Source organism: Platichthys flesus, chromosome 7 (assembly GCF_949316205.1).
Source record: "Platichthys flesus chromosome 7, fPlaFle2.1, whole genome shotgun sequence".
Lineage (NCBI taxonomy): Eukaryota > Metazoa > Chordata > Actinopteri > Pleuronectiformes > Pleuronectidae > Platichthys > Platichthys flesus.
The window spans coordinates 22,691,754-22,712,343 of record NC_084951.1 but is presented as its reverse complement, the minus strand read 5'-3'; the positions used below and the strand labels follow the sequence as shown (position 1 = coordinate 22,712,343).

The 20,590-nt window shown below is 40.8% G+C and overlaps 3 protein-coding genes and 1 pseudogene across 3 annotated transcripts; all 4 read right to left on the bottom strand.

Annotated features, from left to right (window-relative positions):
- Positions 1-1,576: 1,576 nt before the first annotated feature.
- Positions 1,577-1,969, bottom strand: LOC133957145 (uncharacterized; annotated as a pseudogene).
- Positions 1,970-3,375: 1,406 nt separating this feature from the next.
- On the bottom strand, positions 3,376-9,875 carry LOC133957144 (uncharacterized). Its single transcript, XM_062392586.1, has 3 exons — positions 9,241-9,875; positions 7,021-7,159; positions 3,376-3,386 (listed from the first exon to the last, which is right to left on the bottom strand). The coding sequence occupies exons 1-3, from the start codon at positions 9,865-9,867 to the stop codon at positions 3,376-3,378; spliced, it is 777 nt and encodes a 258-aa protein (XP_062248570.1). The 5' UTR covers positions 9,868-9,875.
- A 505-nt stretch (positions 9,876-10,380) lies between these two features.
- LOC133957143 (mucin-2-like) lies at positions 10,381-12,300 on the bottom strand (the record flags this gene model as incomplete). The annotated part of the gene is made up of 1 exon (XM_062392584.1): positions 10,381-12,300. A coding segment is annotated over exon 1 (1,920 nt), but the record flags the coding sequence as incomplete, so codon positions are not given.
- Positions 12,301-12,583: 283 nt separating this feature from the next.
- Positions 12,584-15,387, bottom strand: LOC133957141 (chitinase-3-like protein 2). Its single transcript, XM_062392582.1, has 10 exons — positions 15,363-15,387; positions 15,105-15,131; positions 14,758-14,962; positions 14,611-14,667; positions 14,174-14,339; positions 13,947-14,071; positions 13,730-13,853; positions 13,450-13,632; positions 12,841-12,957; positions 12,584-12,730 (listed from the first exon to the last, which is right to left on the bottom strand). The coding sequence occupies exons 1-10, from the start codon at positions 15,385-15,387 to the stop codon at positions 12,584-12,586; spliced, it is 1,176 nt and encodes a 391-aa protein (XP_062248566.1).
- Positions 15,388-20,590: the final 5,203 nt, after the last annotated feature.

Sequence of the window (20,590 nt, the reverse complement as noted above, 5' to 3'; positions counted from 1 at the left end):
CCGAAACCCACGGCTCTGGAGCCAAACGCGGCTCTTCAGCCCCTCTGAAGTGGCTGTACAGTACAGTGTTGTGCATATGTTTCGCGATCTCTGAACTAAACTAATCAGTTTTCATATTATTAACGTGAACGTAATGATGAAAGTGATTGAACATCACGTTCATTTTATAAATCATCATCGTATCAGGCCCTCATGAAATACCAGAAGCGGGCGTGGGTGTGTGTGTGTGTATTTGCAGCGTGTGCGTCTATTTGCAGCGCGTTTCTGTAATGTGTTGTGTTGTGTTGTGAAATTGATGAAGATGTTTTCTTACTTTGCTTGTGTTTTGTCAACTTGCATGTGTTTTGTGAACTTGCATGTGTTTTCTTAAGTTGCTGTTCGTTGAGCTCTCAGGGCCACCATAGCATACGCCTCCAAGCCTTCGTAGGTTGTGATCACTTCACAGTACGATGGATTCAGGAGATATTATTATTTTTCTTTTTTTTCTTATGTGAAGTACTTATTGTGTTTTATTGAAGTAACAGTATTGCTACCTGTTGCTTCAGTCCCTCCACCACCCCAGCATCCACCTGTAGGCCCTCACTGTGGCCTCACTCATCACCTGCAGAGCATAAATGGGAAATATTGTGCTTTTGCGTGAGCTCCCAACACATAGCTGTTATAGAGAAGTCAAGACACAACATAAATGTTGTTGGCTGACATTTGTGGGAACATTTGCCAAACAGGTCCAGCTTTGTAATTTAATTCTTCCTCCTCCCTAGATGTTAGGTACATTAGGTTTTACTCTTATAATAGCTCTGTAATGAGGCACCCACGTGACACAAGGTGATGCTTGATATTTAGTTGTTTTTCTCTGAATTACATAAAGAATATTTGATAATGATAATGAATTGTAGAATTCACAAGTTACATATGATCAAGTTTAATATCCTCTCATATTCATAAAATCTATTAAAGAGCTCAATTGCATTGGTTAATTGAATCAGTTTTCCTAATTCTCTATTTGATATGTTGTGCAAGTTATACAGTAGTTAAGATAAAATCATAACTACTAGGTCCAAAATATTCGACACCCTTCTAAAAAAATTTGAGCATTGTAAAATATCTATTTTATGTTCTCACTTTGTATCATCGAAAAAAAAATTATATTCAAGTCGCTAAGGCTTGCCTACAGAGGGACATCCAGGTCAGCAGCATCGGACTACATGGGTCCAAAGAAGAACCAGTCCGCCGAGGAAGCAGCGTTAGGGCTTCTTAGACCTGGCCGAGGAGGTAAAGGCTCCACGGATCAACAATGCAGATAAAGACAATCAAGTAGCCTACTAGAGAGCAGACTGGCAGACGTGGAACAGTACACAGTATACAACATGAATAATGGGATCGTCTCTGGCCACACCCACACAATTACATGCATCCTACCCATATCATCCTTTACAGTACATCCTACATTCAGCCTTGTGTAGGAAACATGTTGGGTGTAAACCAGTGGTAGGAAGAGTGTCAATGTTAAGACCATAGATTGCATTTTATAAGTGTAGGATTGCGGCGTTTTTATAGTCAGTGGAGCAGCAGCAGTTTAAGCTCTCTCTCCACAGATGCAGCGGGCCAGCTGGATGTCCTTGGGCATGATGGTGACCCTCTTGGCTTGGATGGCGCACAGGTTGGTGTCCGTTAACAGGCCGACCAGGTAAGCGTCGCTGGCCTCCTGCAGAGCCCTGATAGTGTAGCTCTGGAAACGAGGTCGGTCTTGAAATCCTGAGCGATTTCTCTCACCAGGCGCTGGAAGGGCAGCTTGCTGATAGGCAGCTCCGTAGATTTCTGGTAGCGACGGATCTCTCTCACAGTCACTCTCCCGGGCCTGTAATGGTGAGGCTTCTTCACGCGTCTTACGAGCAGCATTAGTGGCCAGCTGCTTCCATTGATTTATATAGAGAGTAAATAAACTCGTGAAACAGAGAAGTACCGTCATGTAATCCATGGATTTCAACAATGTAACTGTATTCTGAATACCATCTATTTAAATTGTAACTGTAACGGAATACAGTTACTCATAATGTGTATTCTAAATATATAATGCCGGTACATGTATTCCGTTACTCCCCAACACTGGTCATTATAGGGAGACCTATGGATACTTGTCTTTGGAATAAAAGAATCAGATCCCGTACCAACAAGCTCTGAATATCTCTTGAGAAAGCCTGCAACCCTTCTAGCACGTACAGTGATATTATTAAACCGGAAGCTCCAACCAACTCTATACCTATACAAGACGATATCCTCTCTTTCCACAACATTTCCTAAAATGTATTTTTTCATCCACAAATTGTTCTCTCTTTTTCTGATTAATTGTGTCTGGATACGTTCCTCAGCTCTCTCACATCATATCTGACGTGAATTCACAGTACACATAATATTGTCTGATATGTGTAACTAGCGCTGAGTTCTGCACCTTCAGGCTCTGCTGTTATGTTCCATACATGTGAATAGGAATATATCTGATCTAAATTTTGTGTCTATTTTCTATTGATTAATAGATTCATTGCTTATTTTGTTATTTATTTGATCTTGTTCCACTTATTATCCCTTTTCTCTGATGAATTATTTGCTCATAGTCAAAAATCCCAATAAAAGGAGTTGTAAAAAAATATTTTAATTATATGGCGACGCCTGCGAGCTAGTTCTGGCAGGCAACTCGAGCTGCGCTGCGCCAATCACGTGACATACATCATGTGACATACATCATGTGACATACCTCAATCTCCACAACCATCTATAATACACACCCACCTTATCAGGTGGTCTATTTAACCAGAGAGACATTTCCCATCAACCCCTCTTGCTCGCACTGCTGCTGAAGTATTGCTACCTGTTGCTTCAGTCCCTCCACCACCCCAGCATCCACCTGTAGGCCATGCATCCACCTGTAGGCTCCAACGGGGGGTTACAAGTATTTGCTCATCACTCCCATCATTCCTGTGTATCATATGGGGGAGTGATTAAGTAGGAGCCTAGACGCCAAACACTAAATCTGTTGTAATAAATATATTACATGATCGAACCTGAGTTGTCTGACAGAACTAATCTTTTGTCATCTGCAATATAAAATATATGCAGCACGGAGTTAAATTTGTGTGAAGGGTCTTATCTTATTTCCACGGTACTGGGCCGTTTCTCTCATAGGCATCTAACAGACATATAACACCCAACCAATAATCAAAAATCAAACAAAACCTAAACTAAATATGGGAACGTTTTATATGTTACTCATGTTTGAATTATTTATTGAGTAGTTTGATTCAAATTTATCAAAGTTAAGATCACCTTATAGAATAATTTTATACACAACCCTTGTGCCACCATATACGACAAATCCTTTCAGTTGAGGGCTAGACAAAGACCAAAATCAACATATCCATTCAATAGGGTTAGATACACATACACAACATATGCATCAACCATAGAATGAAGCAAATTAAGTTAGATGAAGGAAAGGAGATTGAAAACATAGATACATGTATGATTTAAGGACAGTATCAGGACAACAGTTGTAACGACACAGTACAGTTGTCTGTATGACATATTAATAAATACAAATAAAAATTTTTTTATACAAAATACATGGATTAGAGGAGATTTGATAGGTGATGGGCAGATTATGGAAATAAATCAATAAATGTTAATAGTTTTGTCTATAATGTTAATGGTGAAGTATAAAATATGTTTTTCAATTATGTGTAGATTAGTGAGGCTGAAAAACAAACAATTGAATAATCATAGGAAATTGTAGTTATACTAATTTGTAATAGTGTCTACTGCAGTTGAAGAGGATAAATATTAAAATATAACTTGCAACTCTTTAAGGATCTTTGCATTCGCTGACTTGTTTCTTGAATTCTTGTCCACCTAGACTGTTGTTTCGCAAGTGCTGGTTTTGTTCTTGAATTCCTTTCCAGATGGACATGTTAGGAGCACTGGTCCTGAACAGTCGTAATAAGTAGTTTTGTCTGAGGGATTGGGAAACAGCCCTGTTGTCTTACCTTTACAGGCACCTTGAACATCAATTATAGTAGTAGATGTTGTGGTGGTTGGAGTTGTGGAAGTGGTAGTTGGGGTTGTGGTAGTTAGAGTAGTTGTTGTGGTAGTTGGAGTAGTTGTTGTGGTCGTTGGGGTTGTTGTTGTGGTAGTTGGAGTTGTTGTAGTGGAAGTTGGAGTAGTTATTGTGGTAGCTGGAGTGGTGGTAGTGGGAGTTGGGGTTGTGGTAGAAGTAGAAGTAGTCGGAGTAGTTGTTGTGGTCGTTGGAGTTGTTGTAGTGGTAGTTGGGGTAGTGGTAGTTGGAGTAGTCGGAGTTGTTATAATGGAAGTTGGGGTAGTTGTTGTGGTCATTGGAGTTGTTGTAGTGGTTGTTGTGGTTGTGGTAGTGGTAGTTGGAGTAGTGGTTGTGGTAGTTGGAGTTGTTGTAGTGGAAGTTGGAGCAGTTGTTGTGGTAGCTGGAGTTGTGGTAGTTGGGGTTGTGGTAGAAGTAGTTGGAGTAGTTGTTGTGGTCGTTGGAGTTGTTGTAGTGGTTGTTGGGGTTGTGATAGTGGAAGTTGAACTAGTTGTTGTGGTCATTGGAGTTGTTGTAGTGGTAGTTGGGGTTGTGGTAGTGGTAGTTGGAGTAGTTGTTGTGGTAGTTGGAGTTGTGGTAGTTATTGTGGTAGCTGGAGTTGTGGTAGTGGTAGTTGGGGTTGTGGTAGTGGTAGTTGGAGTAGTTGTTGTGGTAGTTGGAGTTATTTTAGTGGTTGTTGGGGTTGTGGCAGTGGTAGTTGGAGCAGTTGTTGTGGTCATTGGAGTTGTTGTAGTGGTAGTTTGGGTTGTGGTAGTGGTAGTTGGAGTAGTTGTTGTGGTCGTTTGAGTTGTTGTGGTAGTTGGAGTTGTTGTAGTTGGAGTTTTTGTAGTGGAAGTTGGAGTTGTTGTAGTGGTTGTTGGGGTTGTTGTAGTGGAAGTTGGCGTTGTTGTTGTGGTAGTTGCGGTAGTTGTAGTGGTAGTTGGGGTTGTGGTAGAAGAACTCAGAGTAGTTGTTGGAGTTGTTGTAATGGTAGTTGGGGTAGTGGTAGTGGGAGTAGTTGGAGTTGTTGCTATAGAAGTTGGAGTAGTTGTTGCGGTTGTTGGAGTTGTTGTAGTGGAAGTTGGAGTTGTTGTAGAAGTAGTTGGAGTAGTTGTTGTGGTCGTTGGAGTTGTTGTAGTGGTAGTCGGAGTAGTTGTTGTGTTCATTGGAGTTGTTGTAGTGGTAGTTGGGGTAGTGGTAGTGGGAGTAGTTGGAGTTGTTGTAGTAGAAGTTGGAGTAGTTGTTGTGGTCATTGGAGTTGTTGTAATGGTAGTTGGGGTTGTGGTAGTTGGAGTAGTTGTTGTGGTCATTGGAGTTGTTGTAGTGATAGTTGGGGTTGTGGTTGTGGTCATTGGAGTTGTTGTAGTGGTAGTTGGGGTTGTGGTAGTGGTAGTTGTTGTAGTTGGTGTAGTTGTTGTGGTAGTTGGGGTTGTGGTAGAAGTAGTTGGAGTAGTTGTTGTGGTCGTTGGAGTTGTTGTAGTGGTTGTTGGGGTTGTGATAGTGGAAGTTGAACTAGTTGTTGTGGTCATTGGAGTTGTTGTAGTGGTAGTTGGGGTTGTGGTAGTGGTAGTTGGAGTAGTTGTGGTAGTTGGAGTTGTGGTAGTTATTGTGGTAGCTGGAGTTGTGGTAGTGGTAGTTGGGGTTGTGGTAGTGGTAGTTGGAGTAGTTGTGGTAGTTGGAGTTATTTTAGTGGTTGTTGGGGTTGTGGCAGTGGTAGTTGGAGCAGTTGTTGTGGTCATTGGAGTTGTTGTAGTGGTAGTTTGGGTTGTGGTAGTGGTAGTTGGAGTAGTTGTTGTGGTCGTTTGAGTTGTTGTGGTAGTTGGAGTTGTTGTAGTTGGAGTTTTTGTAGTGGAAGTTGGAGTTGTTGTAGTGGTTGTTGGGGTTGTTGTAGTAGAAGTTGGCGTTGTTGTTGTGGTAGTTGCGGTAGTTGTAGTGGTAGTTGGGGTTGTGGTAGAAGAACTCAGAGTAGTTGTTGGAGTTGTTGTAATGGTAGTTGGGGTAGTGGTAGTGGGAGTAGTTGGAGTTGTTGCTATAGAAGTTGGAGTAGTTGTTGCGGTTGTTGGAGTTGTTGTAGTGGAAGTTGGAGTTGTTGTAGAAGTAGTTGGAGTAGTTGTTGTGGTCGTTGGAGTTGTTGTAGTGGTAGTCGGAGTAGTTGTTGTGTTCATTGGAGTTGTTGTAGTGGTAGTTGGGGTAGTGGTAGTGGGAGTAGTTGGAGTTGTTGTAGTAGAAGTTGGAGTAGTTGTTGTGGTCATTGGAGTTGTTGTAATGGTAGTTGGGGTTGTGGTAGTTGGAGTAGTTGTTGTGGTCATTGGAGTTGTTGGAGTGATAGTTGGGGTTGTGGTTGTGGTCATTGGAGTTGTTGTAGTGGTAGTTGGGGTTGTGGTAGTGGTAGTTGTTGTAGTTGGTGTAGTTGTTGTGGTTGTTGGAGTTGTTGTAGTGGTAGGTGGAGTAGTTGTTGTGGTCGTTGTAGTTGTTATTGTGGTTGTTGGAGCTGTTGTAGTGGTAGTTGGGGTTGTGGTAGATGGGGTTGTGGTAGTGGTAGTTGGGGTTGTGGTAGTTGGAGTAGTTGGTGTTGTAGCTGGAGTTGTGGTTATGGTAGTTGGGGTTGTGGTAGAAGAAGTTGGAGTAGTTGTGGTAGTAGAAGGTGTGGCAGTTGTAGTTGGAGTAGTTGTTGTAGTCGTTGGAAATGTGGTAATGGTAGTTGGGCTTGTGGTAGTGGTAGTTGGAGTAGTTGTTGTGGTCGTTGGAGTCGTTGTTGGGGTTGTGGTAGTTGAAGTAGTTGTTGTGGTCATTGGAGGTGTAGTGGTAGTGTGGGTTGTGGTAGTTGGAGTAGTTGTTGTGGTCATTGGAGTTGCTGTTGTTGTAGTTGGAGTTGTAGTGGAAGTTGGGGTTGTGGTAGAGGTAGTTGGAGTAGTTGTTGTGGTCATTGGAGTTGCGGTAGTGGTCGTTGGAGTTGTTGTAGTGGTAGTGGTAGGTGTTGTGGTCGTTGTAGTTGTCATTGTGGTAGTTGGAGTTGTTGTTGTGGAAGCTGGAGTAGCTGTTGTGGTAGCTGGAGTTGTGGTAGTGATAGTTGCACTTGTGGTAGAAGTAGTTGAGGTAGTTGTTGTGGTCGTTGGAGTTGTTGTAGTTGTAGTTGGGGTTGTGGTAGTTGGACTAGTTGTGGTCGTTGGAGTTGTTGTAGAGGTAGTTGGGATTGTGGTAGTTGGAGTAGTTGTTGTGGTAGCTGGAGTTGTGGTAATGGTAGTTGGGGTTGTGGAAGAAGTAGTTGGAATAGTTGTGGTAGTTGAAGCTGTGGTAGTGGTAGTTGGAGTAGATGTGGTTATTGGAGGTGTTATGGTAGTTGGAGTAGTTGTTGTGGTAGCTGGAGTTGTGGTAGTGGTAGTTGGGGTTGTGGTAGTTGGAGTAGTTGTTGTGGTAGCTGGAGTTGTGGTTATGGTAGTTGGGGTTGTGGTAGAAGTAGTTGGAGTTGTTGTTGTAGTTGGAGGTGTGGTAGTGGTAGTTGGAGTAGTTGTTGTAGTCGTTGGAATTGCGGTAGTGGTAGTTGGGCTTGTGGTAGTGGTAGTTGGAGTAGTTGTTGTGGTAGTTGGATTAGTTGTTGGGGTTGTTGGAGTTGTTGTAGTGGTAGTTGGAGTTGTTTTAGTGGAAGTTGGGGTTGTGGTAGAGGTGGTTGGAGTAGTTGTTGGGGTTGTTGGAGTTGTTGTAGTGGTAGTTGGAAATGTTGTAGTGGTAGTTGGAGTTGTGGTAGTCGGAGTAGTTGTTGTGGTCATTGGAGTTGTTGTTGCGGTAGTTGGAGTTGTTGTAGTGGTAGTTGGGGTTGTGGTAGAGGTAGTTGGATTAGTTGTTTGGGTTGTTGGAGTTGTTGTAGTGGTAGTTGGAGTTGTTGTAGTGGAAGTGAGAGTAGCTGTTGTGGTAGTGGTAGTTGGGCTTGTGGTAGAAGTAGTTGGAGTAGTTGTTGTAGTCGTTGGAGTTGTTGTAGTTGTAGTTGGGGTTGTGGTAGTTGTAGTAGTTATTGTGGTTGTTGGAGCTGTTGTAGTGGTAGTTGGGGTTGTGGTAGATGGGGTTGTGGTAGAGGTAGTTGGGGTTGTGGTAGTTGGAGTAGTTGGTGTGGTAGCTGGAGTTGTGGTTATGGTAGTTGGGGTTGTGGTAGTTGGAGTAGTTGGTGTGGTCGTTGGAGTTGTTGTAGTGGTAGTTGGGGTAGTGGTAGTTGGAGTAGTTGGAGTTGTTATAATGGAAGTTGGGGTAGTTGTTGTGGTCATTGGAGTTGTTGTAGTGGTTGTTGGGGTTGTGGTAGTGGTAGTTGGAGTAGTGGTTGTGGTAGTTGGAGTTGTTGTAGTGGAAGTTGGAGCAGTTGTTGTGGTAGCTGGAGTTGTGGTAGAAGTAGTTGGAGTAGTTGTTGTGGTCGTTGGAGTTGTTGTAGTGGTTGTTGGGGTTGTGATAGTGGAAGTTGAACTAGTTGTTGTGGTCATTGGAGTTGTTGTAGTGGTAATTGGGGTTGTGGTAGTGGTAGTTGGAGTAGTTGTTGTGGTAGTTGGAGTTGTGGTAGTTATTGTGGTAGCTGGAGTTGTGGTGGTGGTAGTTGGGGTTGTGGTAGTGGTAGTTGGAGTAGTTGTTGTGGTAGTTGGAGTTGTTGTAGTGGTTGTTGGGGTTGTGGCAGTGGTAGTTGGAGCAGTTGTTGTGGTCATTGGAGTTGTTGTAGTGGTAGTTTGGGTTGTGGTAGTGGTAGTTGGAGTAGTTGTTGTGGTAGTTGGAGTTGTTGTAGTTGGAGTTTTTGTAGTTGGAGTCTTTGTAGTGGTTGTTGGGGTTGTGGTAGTGGTAGTTGGAGTAGTTGTTGCGGTATTTTGAGTAGTTGTTGTGGTCGTTGGAGTTGTTGTTGTGGTAGTTGGAGTTGTTGTAGTGGAAGTTGGCGTTGTTGTTGTGGTAGTTGCGGTAGTTGTAGTGGTAGTTGGGGTTGTGGTAGAAGTACTCAGAGTAGTTGTTGTAGTGATAGTTGGGGTAGTGGTAGTGGGAGTAGTTGGAGTTGTTGCTATAGAACTTGGAGTAGTTGTTGCGGTTTTTGGAGTTGTTGTAGTGGAAGTTGGAGTTGTTGTAGAAGTAGTTGGAGTAGTTGTTGTGGTCGTTGGAGTTGTTGTAGTGGTAGTCTGAGTAGTTGTTGTGGTCGTTGGAGTTGTTGTAGTGGTAGTTGGGGTAGTGGTAGTGGGAGTAGTTGGAGTTGTTGTAGTAGAAGTTGGAGTAGTTGTGGTCATTGGAGTTGTTGTAATGGTAGTTGGGGTTGTGGTAGTTGGAGTAGTTGTTGTGGTCATTGGAGTTGTTGTAGTGATAGTTGGGGTTGTGGTTGTGGTCATTGGAGTTGTTGTAGTGGTAGTTGGGGTTGTGGTAGTGGTAGTTGTTGTAGTTGGTGTAGTTGTTGTGGTTGTTGGAGTTGTTGTAGTGGTAGGTGGAGTAGTTGTTGTGGTCATTGTAGTTGTTATTGTGGTTGTTGGAGCTGTTGTAGTGGTAGTTGGGGTTGTGGTAGATGGGGTTGTGGTAGTGGTAGTTGGGGTTGTGGTAGTTGGAGTAGTTGGTGTTGTAGCTGGAGTTGTGGTTATGGTAGTTGGGGTTGTGGTAGAAGTAGTTGGAGTAGTTGTGGTAGTAGAAGGTGTGGCAGTTGTAGTTGGAGTAGTTGTTGTAGTCGTTGGAAATGTGGTAATGGTAGTTGGGCTTGTGGTAGTGGTAGTTGGAGTAGTTGTTGTGGTCGTTGGAGTCGTTGTTGGGGTTGTGGTAGTTGAAGTAGTTGTTGTGGTCATTGGAGGTGTAGTGGTAGTGTGGGTTGTGGTAGTTGGAGTAGTTGTTGTGGTCATTGGAGTTGCTGTTGTTGTAGTGGAAGTTGGGGTTGTGGTAGAGGTAGTTGGAGTAGTTGTTGTGGTCATTGGAGTTGCGGTAGTGGTCGTTGGAGTTGTTGTAGTGGTAGTGGTAGGTGTTGTGGTCGTTGTAGTTGTCGTTGTGGTAGTTGGAGTTGTTGTTGTGGAAGCTGGAGTAGCTGTTGTGGTAGCTGGAGTTGTGGTAGTGATAGATAGGCTTGTGGTAGAAGTAGTTGGAGTAGTTGTTGTGGTCGTTGGAGTTGTTGTAGTTGTAGTTGGGGTTGTGGTAGTTGGACTAGTTGTGGTCATTGGAGTTGTTGTAGTGGTAGTTGGGATTGTGGTAGTTGGAGTAGTTTTTGTGGTAGCTGGAGTTGTGGTAATGGTAGTTGGGGTTGTGGTAGAAGTAGTTGGAGTTGTTGTTGTAGTTGGAGGTGTGGTAGTGGTAGTTGGAGTAGTTGTTGTAGTGGTAGTGTGGGTTGTGGTAGTCGGAGTAGTTGTTGTGGTCATTGGAGTTGTTGTTGTTGTAGTTGGAATTGCGGTAGTGGTAGTTGGGCTTGTGGTAGTGGTAGTTGGAGTAGTTGTTGTGGTAGTTGGATTAGTTGTTGGGGTTGTTGGAGTTGTTGTAGTGGTAGTTGGAGTTGTTGTGGTGGAAGTTGGGGTTGTGGTAGAGGTGGTTGGAGTAGTTGTTGGGGTTGTTGGAGTTGTTGTAGTGGTAGTTGGAAATGTTGTAGTGGAAGTTGGCGTTGTGGTAGTCGGAGTTGTTGTTGTGGTCATTGGAGTTGTTGTTGTAGTTGGAGTTGTTGTAGTGGTAGGTCGGGTTGTGGTAGAGGTAGTTGGATTAGTTGTTTGGGTTGTTGGAGTTGTTGTAGTGGTAGTTGGAGTTGTTGTAGTGGAAGTTGGAGTAGCTGTTGTGGTAGTGGTAGTTGGGCTTGTGGTAGAAGAAGTTGGAGTAGTTGTTGTAGTCGTTGGAGTTGTTGTAGTGGTAGTTGGGGTTGTGGTAGTTGGAGTAGTTGGTGTGGTAGCTGGAGTTGTGGTTATGGTAGTTGGGGTTGTGGTAGAAGTAGTTGGAGTTGTTGTTGTGGTAGCTGGAGTTGTGGTAGTGGTAGTTGGGGTTGTGGTAGTGGTAGTTGGAGTTGGCGTTGTTGTAGTGGAAGTTGGGGTTGTTGTTGTGGTAGTTGGAGTAGTTGTTGGGGTCGTTTGAGTTGTTGTAGCAGTAGTTGGGGTTGTGGTAGTTGGAGTAGATATTGTGATCGTTGCAGTTGTTGTAGTGGTAGTTTGGGTTTTGGTAGTGGGAGTAGTTGTTGTGGTAGCTGGAGTTGTGGTATTGGTAGAAGTAGTTGGAGTAGTTGTTGTGGCAATTTGGGTTGTGGTAGTGGTAGTGGGGGTTGTTGTTGTGGTAGTTGCGGTAGTTGTTGTGGTAGTTGGATTTTTTGTAGTGGTAGTTGGGGTTTCGGTAGTTGTAGTTTGGGTTGTGGTAGAAGTAGTCGGAGTAGATTGAGTTGGAGTAATTGTGGTCTTGGTAGTTGTTGTAGTTGTTGTGGTCGTTGGAGTTGTTGTGGTCGTTGGAGTTGTTTTAGTGGTAGTTGGGGTTTCGGTAGTGGTAGTTTGGGTTGTGGTAGAAGTAGTCGGAGTAGATTGAGTTGGAGTAGTTGTGGTAGTTGGAGAGGTTGTTTTGATAGTTGGAGTTATGGTTGTGGTAGTGGTAGTTGGAGTAGTTGGAGTTGGAGTAGTTGTTGTGGTAGTCAGAGTTGTGGTACTGGTAGTTGGAGTGTTTGTTGTGATAGTTGGAGTTGTTGTTGTGGTAGTGGTAGTTGGGGTTGAGGTAGTGGTAGTGGTAGTGGGGGTTGTGGTTGTGATCATTGGAGCTGTGCCCATAGTAGTTGGATTACTTGTCGTGGTAGTTTGAGTTCGGGTTGTGTTAGTTGGAGTAGTTGTTGTAGCTGGAGTAGTTGTTGTGGTCATGGCAGTTTCTATTGTGGTGGTTGGAGTTTTGGTGGTGGTAGTTGCGATTGCGGTTTTTGGAGTTGTTGTTGTGGTAGTTGGAGTAGTTGGAGTGGTGGATATGGTAGTTGGAGTTGTGGTCATTGGAGTTGGTTTTGTGGTACTTAGAATAGTTATGGTAGTAGTTTGAGTTCGTGCATTGGTAGTTTGAGTTTTGGTTGTCATAGTTGCGATTGTGGTCATTGGAGTTGTTGTCATGGTAGTTGGAGTAGTTGTGGTAGTAGGGGTTGTGGTAGTTTGAGTTTTGGTTGTGGTTTTTGCGATTGTTGTCGTTTGAGTTGTGGTAGTGGTACTTGGAGTTGCTGTACTTGGAGTGGTTGATGTGGTTGTTGGAGTTGTATTTGTGGTCATCAGAGTAGTTGTTGTGCTCGTTGGCATAGTTGCTGTGGTTGTTGGAGTTGGAGTTGCTGTTGTAGTACTTTGAGATGTTGTCGTAGTAGTTTGGGTCTTTGGAAAAGTTGTAGTGGTAGTAGGGGTTGTGGTCGTAGAACCTAAAACAACGAGAACATTGGGGTAATTGATAATCACATCATACATTTTTATTTCTCAGGGTCAGTACTTAGACTTTTAAACAGAAACAATATTAGTACGAGAAAACAAGGCAATGAAAGCTGATGAAACTCTTAAATAAAAAAAATCACTACCTCACTGCACACAGTTTTTAAAATCTCTTACTTTGAACCAGGAGATAATTCAAGCGGCTGATGAAGGGACTTTTGCTCTGGTTACAGAACTTTCCGCTGAAGTCATCCAGGTCCAGAGACCAAACAAAAGCTCCTCCAAAGTTTTTGGATTTTAAGTAACTGACCTGAGAGGATGAAGAGGAAAATACTTCTGCATGTTAACAGAATACAGAATACATCTCAACAGAGTCATGAGTCGCTTGCATCGTTATAACTAAATTTACCAGATGGTTACCTTTGTAGTAATGCTGCGTGTGTCATCAAATCCAACCCACTGGTTTTCTGTGATGGCATATGGAACTTTCTGATCAGCAATCCGTTGGACTGTAGCCCCTTCAGTATAAAGGCAAGTCTGAAAAGAAGCATCACATTTCACATATAGATGCAAAGAATTAGAGTTCAGACTTTTATGGAGCGTTCAGACCAAAGATGACGCGAAATTGAACCTCACGTTATTGGCCTGCTATTTGAATCATTGGGCAACGGACAGAACTAACTGAGCAAGGCAGCTAATGCTTGTGCTCTAATCTTGGTTCACTGTAAAGTGAGACCCGTGGCTGGAATTAAATGAGATGAATATTTCCAGAACTTTGTTCTTTGGGTTTTTACAGTAACAGGTTCTATCCAACGTTACCTGTCCACACACAGTGAAAATTTGTATGTCCTTAATTTTCTGATTCTTGGTTCATCACAAGGATTATTTGAAACACTTTCAACTTGTGTAGCTGTAACCCCACTGTATGAAAAGGTTGGTTCACGCTTGGTCTGATCCCATGTTTACTGTACAATAAACACTAATAATATAAATTACTTGCATTCACAGATCATAGTAATATAATAATACCTCATAATAGGCCCAGAATCCTTCTTCACCAGTGTAGCAGCCTTCTTCACCAGTGCCGCTGGCTGGAGCTCCAACAGCACTGGATGCAGAGGAGAGGGAAAAAGCTCGCCCATATGCAGCTAGTCCCAAATTTAGCAATTGTGCAGGTGCTCCCTTGTCCACCCAATACTGCATGGCAGAGTCCTAAAATGTGGGGGTGGTTGGGGGGGGGGGGGGGTAAAGATGAGAGTGCATCTTTTCATAGATTGGGTTTCAGACAAGTATAAATCATGGTATTTACAGTATTATAGTAGATTTTGTCTCCAGTATCGTGGGATCCCCCGAATAAGGGACTATGATGTCCTGTGAAATTTTCCCAGGGGCCGTGAAAGTCATATGTCAGCACATTGAGGAAGTCCAGGTCCCTGTTAGAATGCAGAGGAATTATGTTGGCCAAAGTGCTTTGACATGTGATCTGGGTGTAAGGTAAATATTGATGAAATAAAAGATTTGTTTACTTGGTAATGTTTTTGACTTCATAACTGGCATCAATAACCTCTCTCTCAGCAGAGACACTTGCTGTGAGGATTAGTCGGTCATGGTTGTGTTTGTTCCCTTCAGTCTCAAAGGCAGCATTGAGCTCCTACTCAACAACAACAAAAAAACATAGTTCAGTCAAGTCTAACATCCTATAAAAACAGATACTATGGCATATTTCTCTGAGTTCCAGAGTAAAGGGTCTGACCTTGCACAGCAGTGTAAATTTCTGCTTGTTGTCTGGGTCACCTCCTGCTCCCACAGGATACATCCAGTCCAGGTTTAACCCATCAAACTGAAATATTCTCAGTAGTGCGACAGCAGACTGGATGAACTTTGTTCTCTTTTGTGTGGTTGACACCATCTTAGTGAATCTGAAAACATTTAACACAGGGCTCTTAATATCCACTTAATTGTAATATGGAGTTATTAACATCTTTAGTGGGCTACCATAAAATAATAAAAAAGTAGAACACACAAGTGAGAATCATATAAAAATATAAAAGCTTATTAAATGATCACAACAAAACACATGAATGGACATAGCATTATGAATATCAACATACTTTAGTGCTGCTTACACTTGTTTCTGGAAAATGATTGTATTCATGTTTGTACGTTTGTATCTATTGAAGTATATCTTACTTTTCTTTGTTAAAGGTTGGACCACCAACAGCCAACAGGGTTTTGAGTGAAGGATTTCTGTGGGAGCATAACATTTTAGTAATTGTTGAAGAAAAAAAAAGAAGTAGTACATGATTTTTTTAATTGTGAACATACTAAAGTTCTAACCTGGTTTTGAGCCCATTAAACAACTGATATCGAAATATGTCTGCTCCTCTAGACGGGACCATCTCATTGAAATCATTGATGTCAGAGAAGGCGTAGATCAGATGGGTACATTTGTTCGGATCGATATCCTCAATCGTGAACTTCCCGGCGTCTGCTCTATCTTCGGCCAAGCTGTTAAAGTAACACACCAGCCTTTCGGAAGAGCCTGACACATGGATAAAGAAAAGTTTGAATTATAATGAATTGGTTTTCAAAGACAGCATATTTATCAAACCCTCATCAATTGTTGACTTAGGAACCTTATTTATTTGTTGGAGAAACTGTTTTGATTAATAAGTGCCACTTACCCAAGCTGGCGATGACCAGGCAGAGACCTTCAAAGAAAAGAGGGGGTCATTATGAGGTTAACTTTCAAAGTTATCTGGTCAGTTCATCCAAATCCACATGTAATAAGCCTTGTGACCACATTAAAAAAAAAGAATCCTCAAAAAATGATTCCAAACGTTTTAACTTCTCTTTTTGTCACTTGAAGTATAAAAATGTGTTTTTAAGATCTGGTTGAGTGGAATATTTAGAGAATGTTTTACTTGGTTAGTGAGCCTTACCTGCTGTCAGAATAATGTTGCACATGCTGTCACTCTATGGAAAGAAAAGAAAGAAAGAATTAACATTTTATAAACATTATTCATACAAATCTTCACTTTGAGCACTCAACATTCATTGCATTTCATTCCAGCGTTTTTCCTTTTATTCTAGTTCCATATTAATTTATAATCTTTTATGAATATTGTCATATTGTACCTGATTTTGAATAGTTTTAGCTATTCAGTCTAATACTGCTGTTCATGCTGATTTGCTTAGTATTGTGTAATTTTTTGATAAACACACAGGATGAGTTCAGCTGTGAGGGTGGGCCTCCGAAAAAGCAGAAATAGTTAACGCTTCTTGAAGGTTATGAGTTCAGTATCCACTGCCACTAAGTGTCACTCTTCCACCCGAATCGCAGACCAAATGCTCCATAGGCCACAACTCCCCCCATCTTCAAGTTCTCAACAAGATGTTGCCAGTAGTCTTAGACTTTATGCACGGGTGCTGGCTATATGGTCTGTGAGTGTTCCATCGCCCAGTGGAAGTGCCGCATTGAGAACCAACTGGTGCATTGTAAAAAGCATCTCCCTTGATGGCAGCTCTGCATGGTGAAGAAAGCTCTTACCTAAATATCAGATATTTTTAATTTTATTTCATGTTTAATCCCAAAGAATCTTATCGTACACAACCAGGGTTGGAACTGGCTAAACAGAATGAAAATCAATCAAAAAAATCAATACAATATAATAAAGCTAAATAGCAATCATTATGATCATAATCACACAATCTCAGCGTGTGAGTTGGTATAATACAAAAGTGGTTAAATCTGATGTAATGTGGTACAATGAAATCAAAGCAGAAGGGATACTTACCAAGGTAATGGTGAAAGAAGCATCTACTGTCTCCACCGTGACTGATGAAGAACTGAGGAGCTTCTGTCTGTTAGATTGGGTTTATAGCTTCTAGGGTGTGGTAGTAACATTGGGTGTGGGTAGTGCATTGATGCATTGTCCAAATAATTATACCCTGATGGAGATGTGGACAAAAGAAAAAATTCCTCAGCATGTTGATCATTTTCGAACAAAGAAACAAAAATGTACATATAAGAAGTATCATCACACAAGGAATGTCCAGAAACAATAATATGAACGCACATTTAAAACTGGGTTAGACACACCTACAAGCAAGTTTATTGATATGAAATTCTAACACTGGAGAAGTGCTTTGCATAAGACAACATGCTGTAAAAAATAGATGTGAAAAGTTATATCACAACGATCTATGGATACAGATTATCTTGGCATGGTGTCGTGGCCTCCTGGCACCAACCTGTCTCTGAAATTTGATGTATCCGGCCATGTTCAATTCAATTCAATTCAAAACAACCTTTTGTACCCGAAGGGCAATTCTAAGACAAATGGAGCATGTCAAGATGAGTAAAAACAAGAAGTAAGAGTATTGAATATGACTGACATATCCTGACTGATTAAAGTGGTCGTAGTGCATTGAGGTATTATGTACAGCTAAGGTGAATGGTGGATATATGTAAAGGTCCAGGTAGCAGCAGATGAATCATTCTGATCAGGGACCAATCCGTTTTATATATTAGACCTCAAAATATTGTAGTGTCCTCACTTACAGAGGACAAGGAACTTCTTCGTCGGTTAACAACTTTTTATTAACATTTACACTAACCGGTGTAGTTCACTTCTCGCTGCGTCACTCGTACACCACAACAACAACCTTCACTTCCTCATTGACTCCCGCTCATCCACAAAACCAGCCAATGAGAGACTGTCTTCCCCAAACAAACCCCATCCTATTGGTCCAAACAATCACATGTCCCACCTTTGACCCCTTTACTGACCCCAGGATATCTGAACACTCCTTGACCACATTGTTTTACTGAACAACGTCAAAAACGTGCAAAAACATAAACCCAGTCCGTTCCAATATGCTACATATGAAATGTGGAACCTTTGTTCAACGAGACCCGAGACGGACTCAGGGTAAGATTGTCTCCATATTATGTATTCAATTTATTCAACTTAAACCTCTCATCGCTATTTGTTGAGGGGTTCAGATCAATTTCCAGCACACTAGCCCTGTCTAATGGGAATTACATTTGTTTGCAGCTTATTTGCAAGAGTGAAAACAGCATTGGACCAATTATGGATAGAAACTGATATGTTGACACTGAATGCTGAAAACATTTAGAAGCAGTATTTTTTAGTTATCATGTTGATCAGGGTGTTTTTTCACTTTGTGCCTATTTTGAACAAAAAAGCTTTATCTAGCATTTTCGTCTCAGACAGTCTCCTTAAATTTCTTCCAATGTGCCCAAGGTAGGCAAAACAAGGGCTTCGACAAAGAAAATTATTGAGTGCAGGCTCTTACCAACCTTAATTCCTTTTATATTGCAGAGTAGTTTATCTTCTAACACAGAGAGTGGTTCTGGCTCATACCTTCACCAACAGTTATGAAACCACATTGAAATTCACTGGATCCAGATTTTTACTTGGTTCTGCTCATGATCTCTTTTTTTCTGCAATGAAAGACAATAACAGAAGAGTAGTATTTGCCCTAAGGTTTTTTTTCTTCTCGCTGTAAACCTGTTGGATCAGTCAGGAGGAAGGAAACACATAAGCAACTATTAAATGCTGTCATTGAAACTAATAATTAAAAACAGACTATTAAAACTATATTAAAATAGCAAAGGTTTAATTACAACAACAGACACATAGCAGAGACACAAACAAGTACAAATATGATGTATTATGTGATTCATTAATACTGGTAAAGTAAAATACTGGTATAGAAATATGGTATAGAAATGTGGTGTAGAAATCACATAAAGGCAACTTTCTTTTAAAATATTCCTTACAGGTGAGGTCCTAAATTCTTTGGGAAAGACCCTTTGTTGATCTAAAGTTTTCATGACCTCCTCAGCCACGGAATTCAAAACCTCAATCAAATGAAGGGTTGTAGTCTTTTAAACCAGGCTAATGTGTGACGTGTTACTCTACTGACAAAATGAATGATTTATTCGATCTTTTCCCTGTACTGTTTTCTGTAAATTCAACACGTAATAAGATGGCTGCCATGGTCTTTTGCATGGTTAATAAAATGATCTATAAACACGACTTCAACTTGAACGGCACTAAGTAGAGATCATACCTCTCCCAGGTCCCTACTGTTCCCTTAAATTCAATCAAGCTGCACAAAATGTCACACGCTCACTCATTCTCTCAGATACATGAATTATTCCCTTGGAAATCTGTGAAACGCTTCTGTCTCACATTTTTAAGAAAGAAAAAAAGTCCTGGTCGGTTAGCCTAACCTGGATTTGCACCAATATTGAATGGGTTCTCCGCTGACCCATACCACTACTTTCACCAAGTTTCATGATGATCCGAAGGGTATTGTTTATGCAATATCCAACCATTCAACCAACTAACCAACCAACCAATCAACAAAGCATCCAAACAACCAATCGATCATCCAACCAACAAACCAACCAACCAACCATCCAACGATGCGACCATCCAAAAAACGAGACACTACATAAGTCTATGTACATATATTGTAACAACAATAAGAACATTTTAAACAAAATGTGAAGCTTTTTGGAAGCAGATAAACTTTTGTCAAGAAACAATTCAAACTTCTTAGTTTATTTTCACAGATTTTCTCGAATATTCAATGTTATAGAGAAATATTAAAGATTCAAGATTCAAGATTTTTATTGTCAAATGCACAACAATAACATTAAGCAGTCACTGGCAATGAAATGCTTGAGTCACAGGCTCTCTTCTAGCAATGCTCAAGTAATTACAACCAAACAAAATAAAATAGAAATAGTATAAAATAGAATAAAATAGAATAAAATAGAATATCAACATTTAAAATATAAAATAAAATATATATAAATATACATATATTTACAGATGAAGAGAGAAATAAAATAAAACAACAATAGTAAAAATAAATAATAATAATCCTTACAATTTCAATAGGGCCTCCCACCGTCGGTGCTCGGGCCCATATTACACAAATTAACAATGACTCATACTGGAAGATATTTAATTATACAGCGTCACAAGTTAATGGAAAAAAAACAAAAAAAAAAACAGATACGTCAAAAAGACTTCGCTCTCTGCGTCAGAGCTCCTCCCTCTTCCTCCTGCTTCAGAGCAAAGTCACACATGCCCAGTGAAAAGAAAGATAAATCATCTTTAGTCTTTGCACTTTCAGGTTAAACAATCTTCCAATATGTTTCTTCAGGAGAAGTTAGTGGACTCACTTGAATTTGCAATTCCACTGTTTCTATGATATTAAATAACCTTAAATAATAACTTTTTAAATAATACATTTTGATATTGTTTATACTGTCTCTATCTCAATTTCTTGTGTATATATATATATTCATTTTTCATTTATTTTCATATTAGTTATCCTATTTCAACTTGATCAATGGGAACCTATACTAGTGGACTTGTGTGATGTACTGAATTGAATGTGTAGACATACAAAAATCCAAGGCATGTACAATAAATGTTTATATTATCTGTACTGTCTCTTTCTCACTTTCTATTATAAACATAATTCTACATTAAGTTTTACATTTTATCGTATTGAAATATTTTTATGGATTTTTTTCACTCTTTAAACTCTCATTTTGTGAAAATTAACTAATCAGGCTTGTTCTGCATTTCCTTGTACCTGAAAATAAAAGCATCTTCAATTAAATGTTCAAGCATTGGGAATCATTACAAAATTAATTATTAATTAAATAAATTAAACATATTTATTATCTGGGAGTGGAACCCCCTGAAAACTAGTTTAAATATATTCATCAATGAAATTACCTTTTTTCACCCGACCCCTTGACCCTGACACCCTCCTCTCCCCCGCTCCGTCCCTTTATACCCCTCACGTCCCTCACCATCTAAACGTTGCGTGAATATTCAGCACATGTGTGCTTTACAGGGGGAAGTGTATCATGGGTGCAGCAGATGTAAAACATTCCATTGTCTCTTGATGTCATCGCTCACAGGGTGCGATTCAGGACATACCTGGGCTGAGCTATAATTTATGGCATTCCTTATACTAATTCAAATGCTGGTTAATTAAGCTGGAGCTACACCGCCTTGCCATTAAATCGTAAAAGAGAGCCGGGACGTCAGAGTGAGAGCAGTAGTGATTAGGATGACTAAGTTAATGATAGAGTCGACTCTTATATTTC

Excerpts from the sequence above, each read along its gene's own strand:
- LOC133957141 (XM_062392582.1), bottom strand. The coding sequence starts at position 15,387 with ATGTGCAACATTATTCTGACAGCAG. Across the intron at positions 14,963-15,104 it reads CCTGGTCATCGCCAGCTTGG|GCTCTTCCGAAAGGCTGGTG; the intron begins GTAAGTGGCACT and ends TCCATGTGTCAG. Across the intron at positions 14,072-14,173 it reads AATTTACACTGCTGTGCAAG|GAGCTCAATGCTGCCTTTGA; the intron begins GTCAGACCCTTT and ends GTTGTTGAGTAG.
- LOC133957144 (XM_062392586.1), bottom strand. The coding sequence starts at position 9,867 with ATGACCACAACAACTACTTCAACTACCACAACCCCAACAACGACTCCA. Across the intron at positions 7,160-9,240 it reads CCACTACAACAACTCCAACG|TGCAACTATCACTACCACAA; the intron begins ACCACAACAACT and ends TTCTACCACAAG.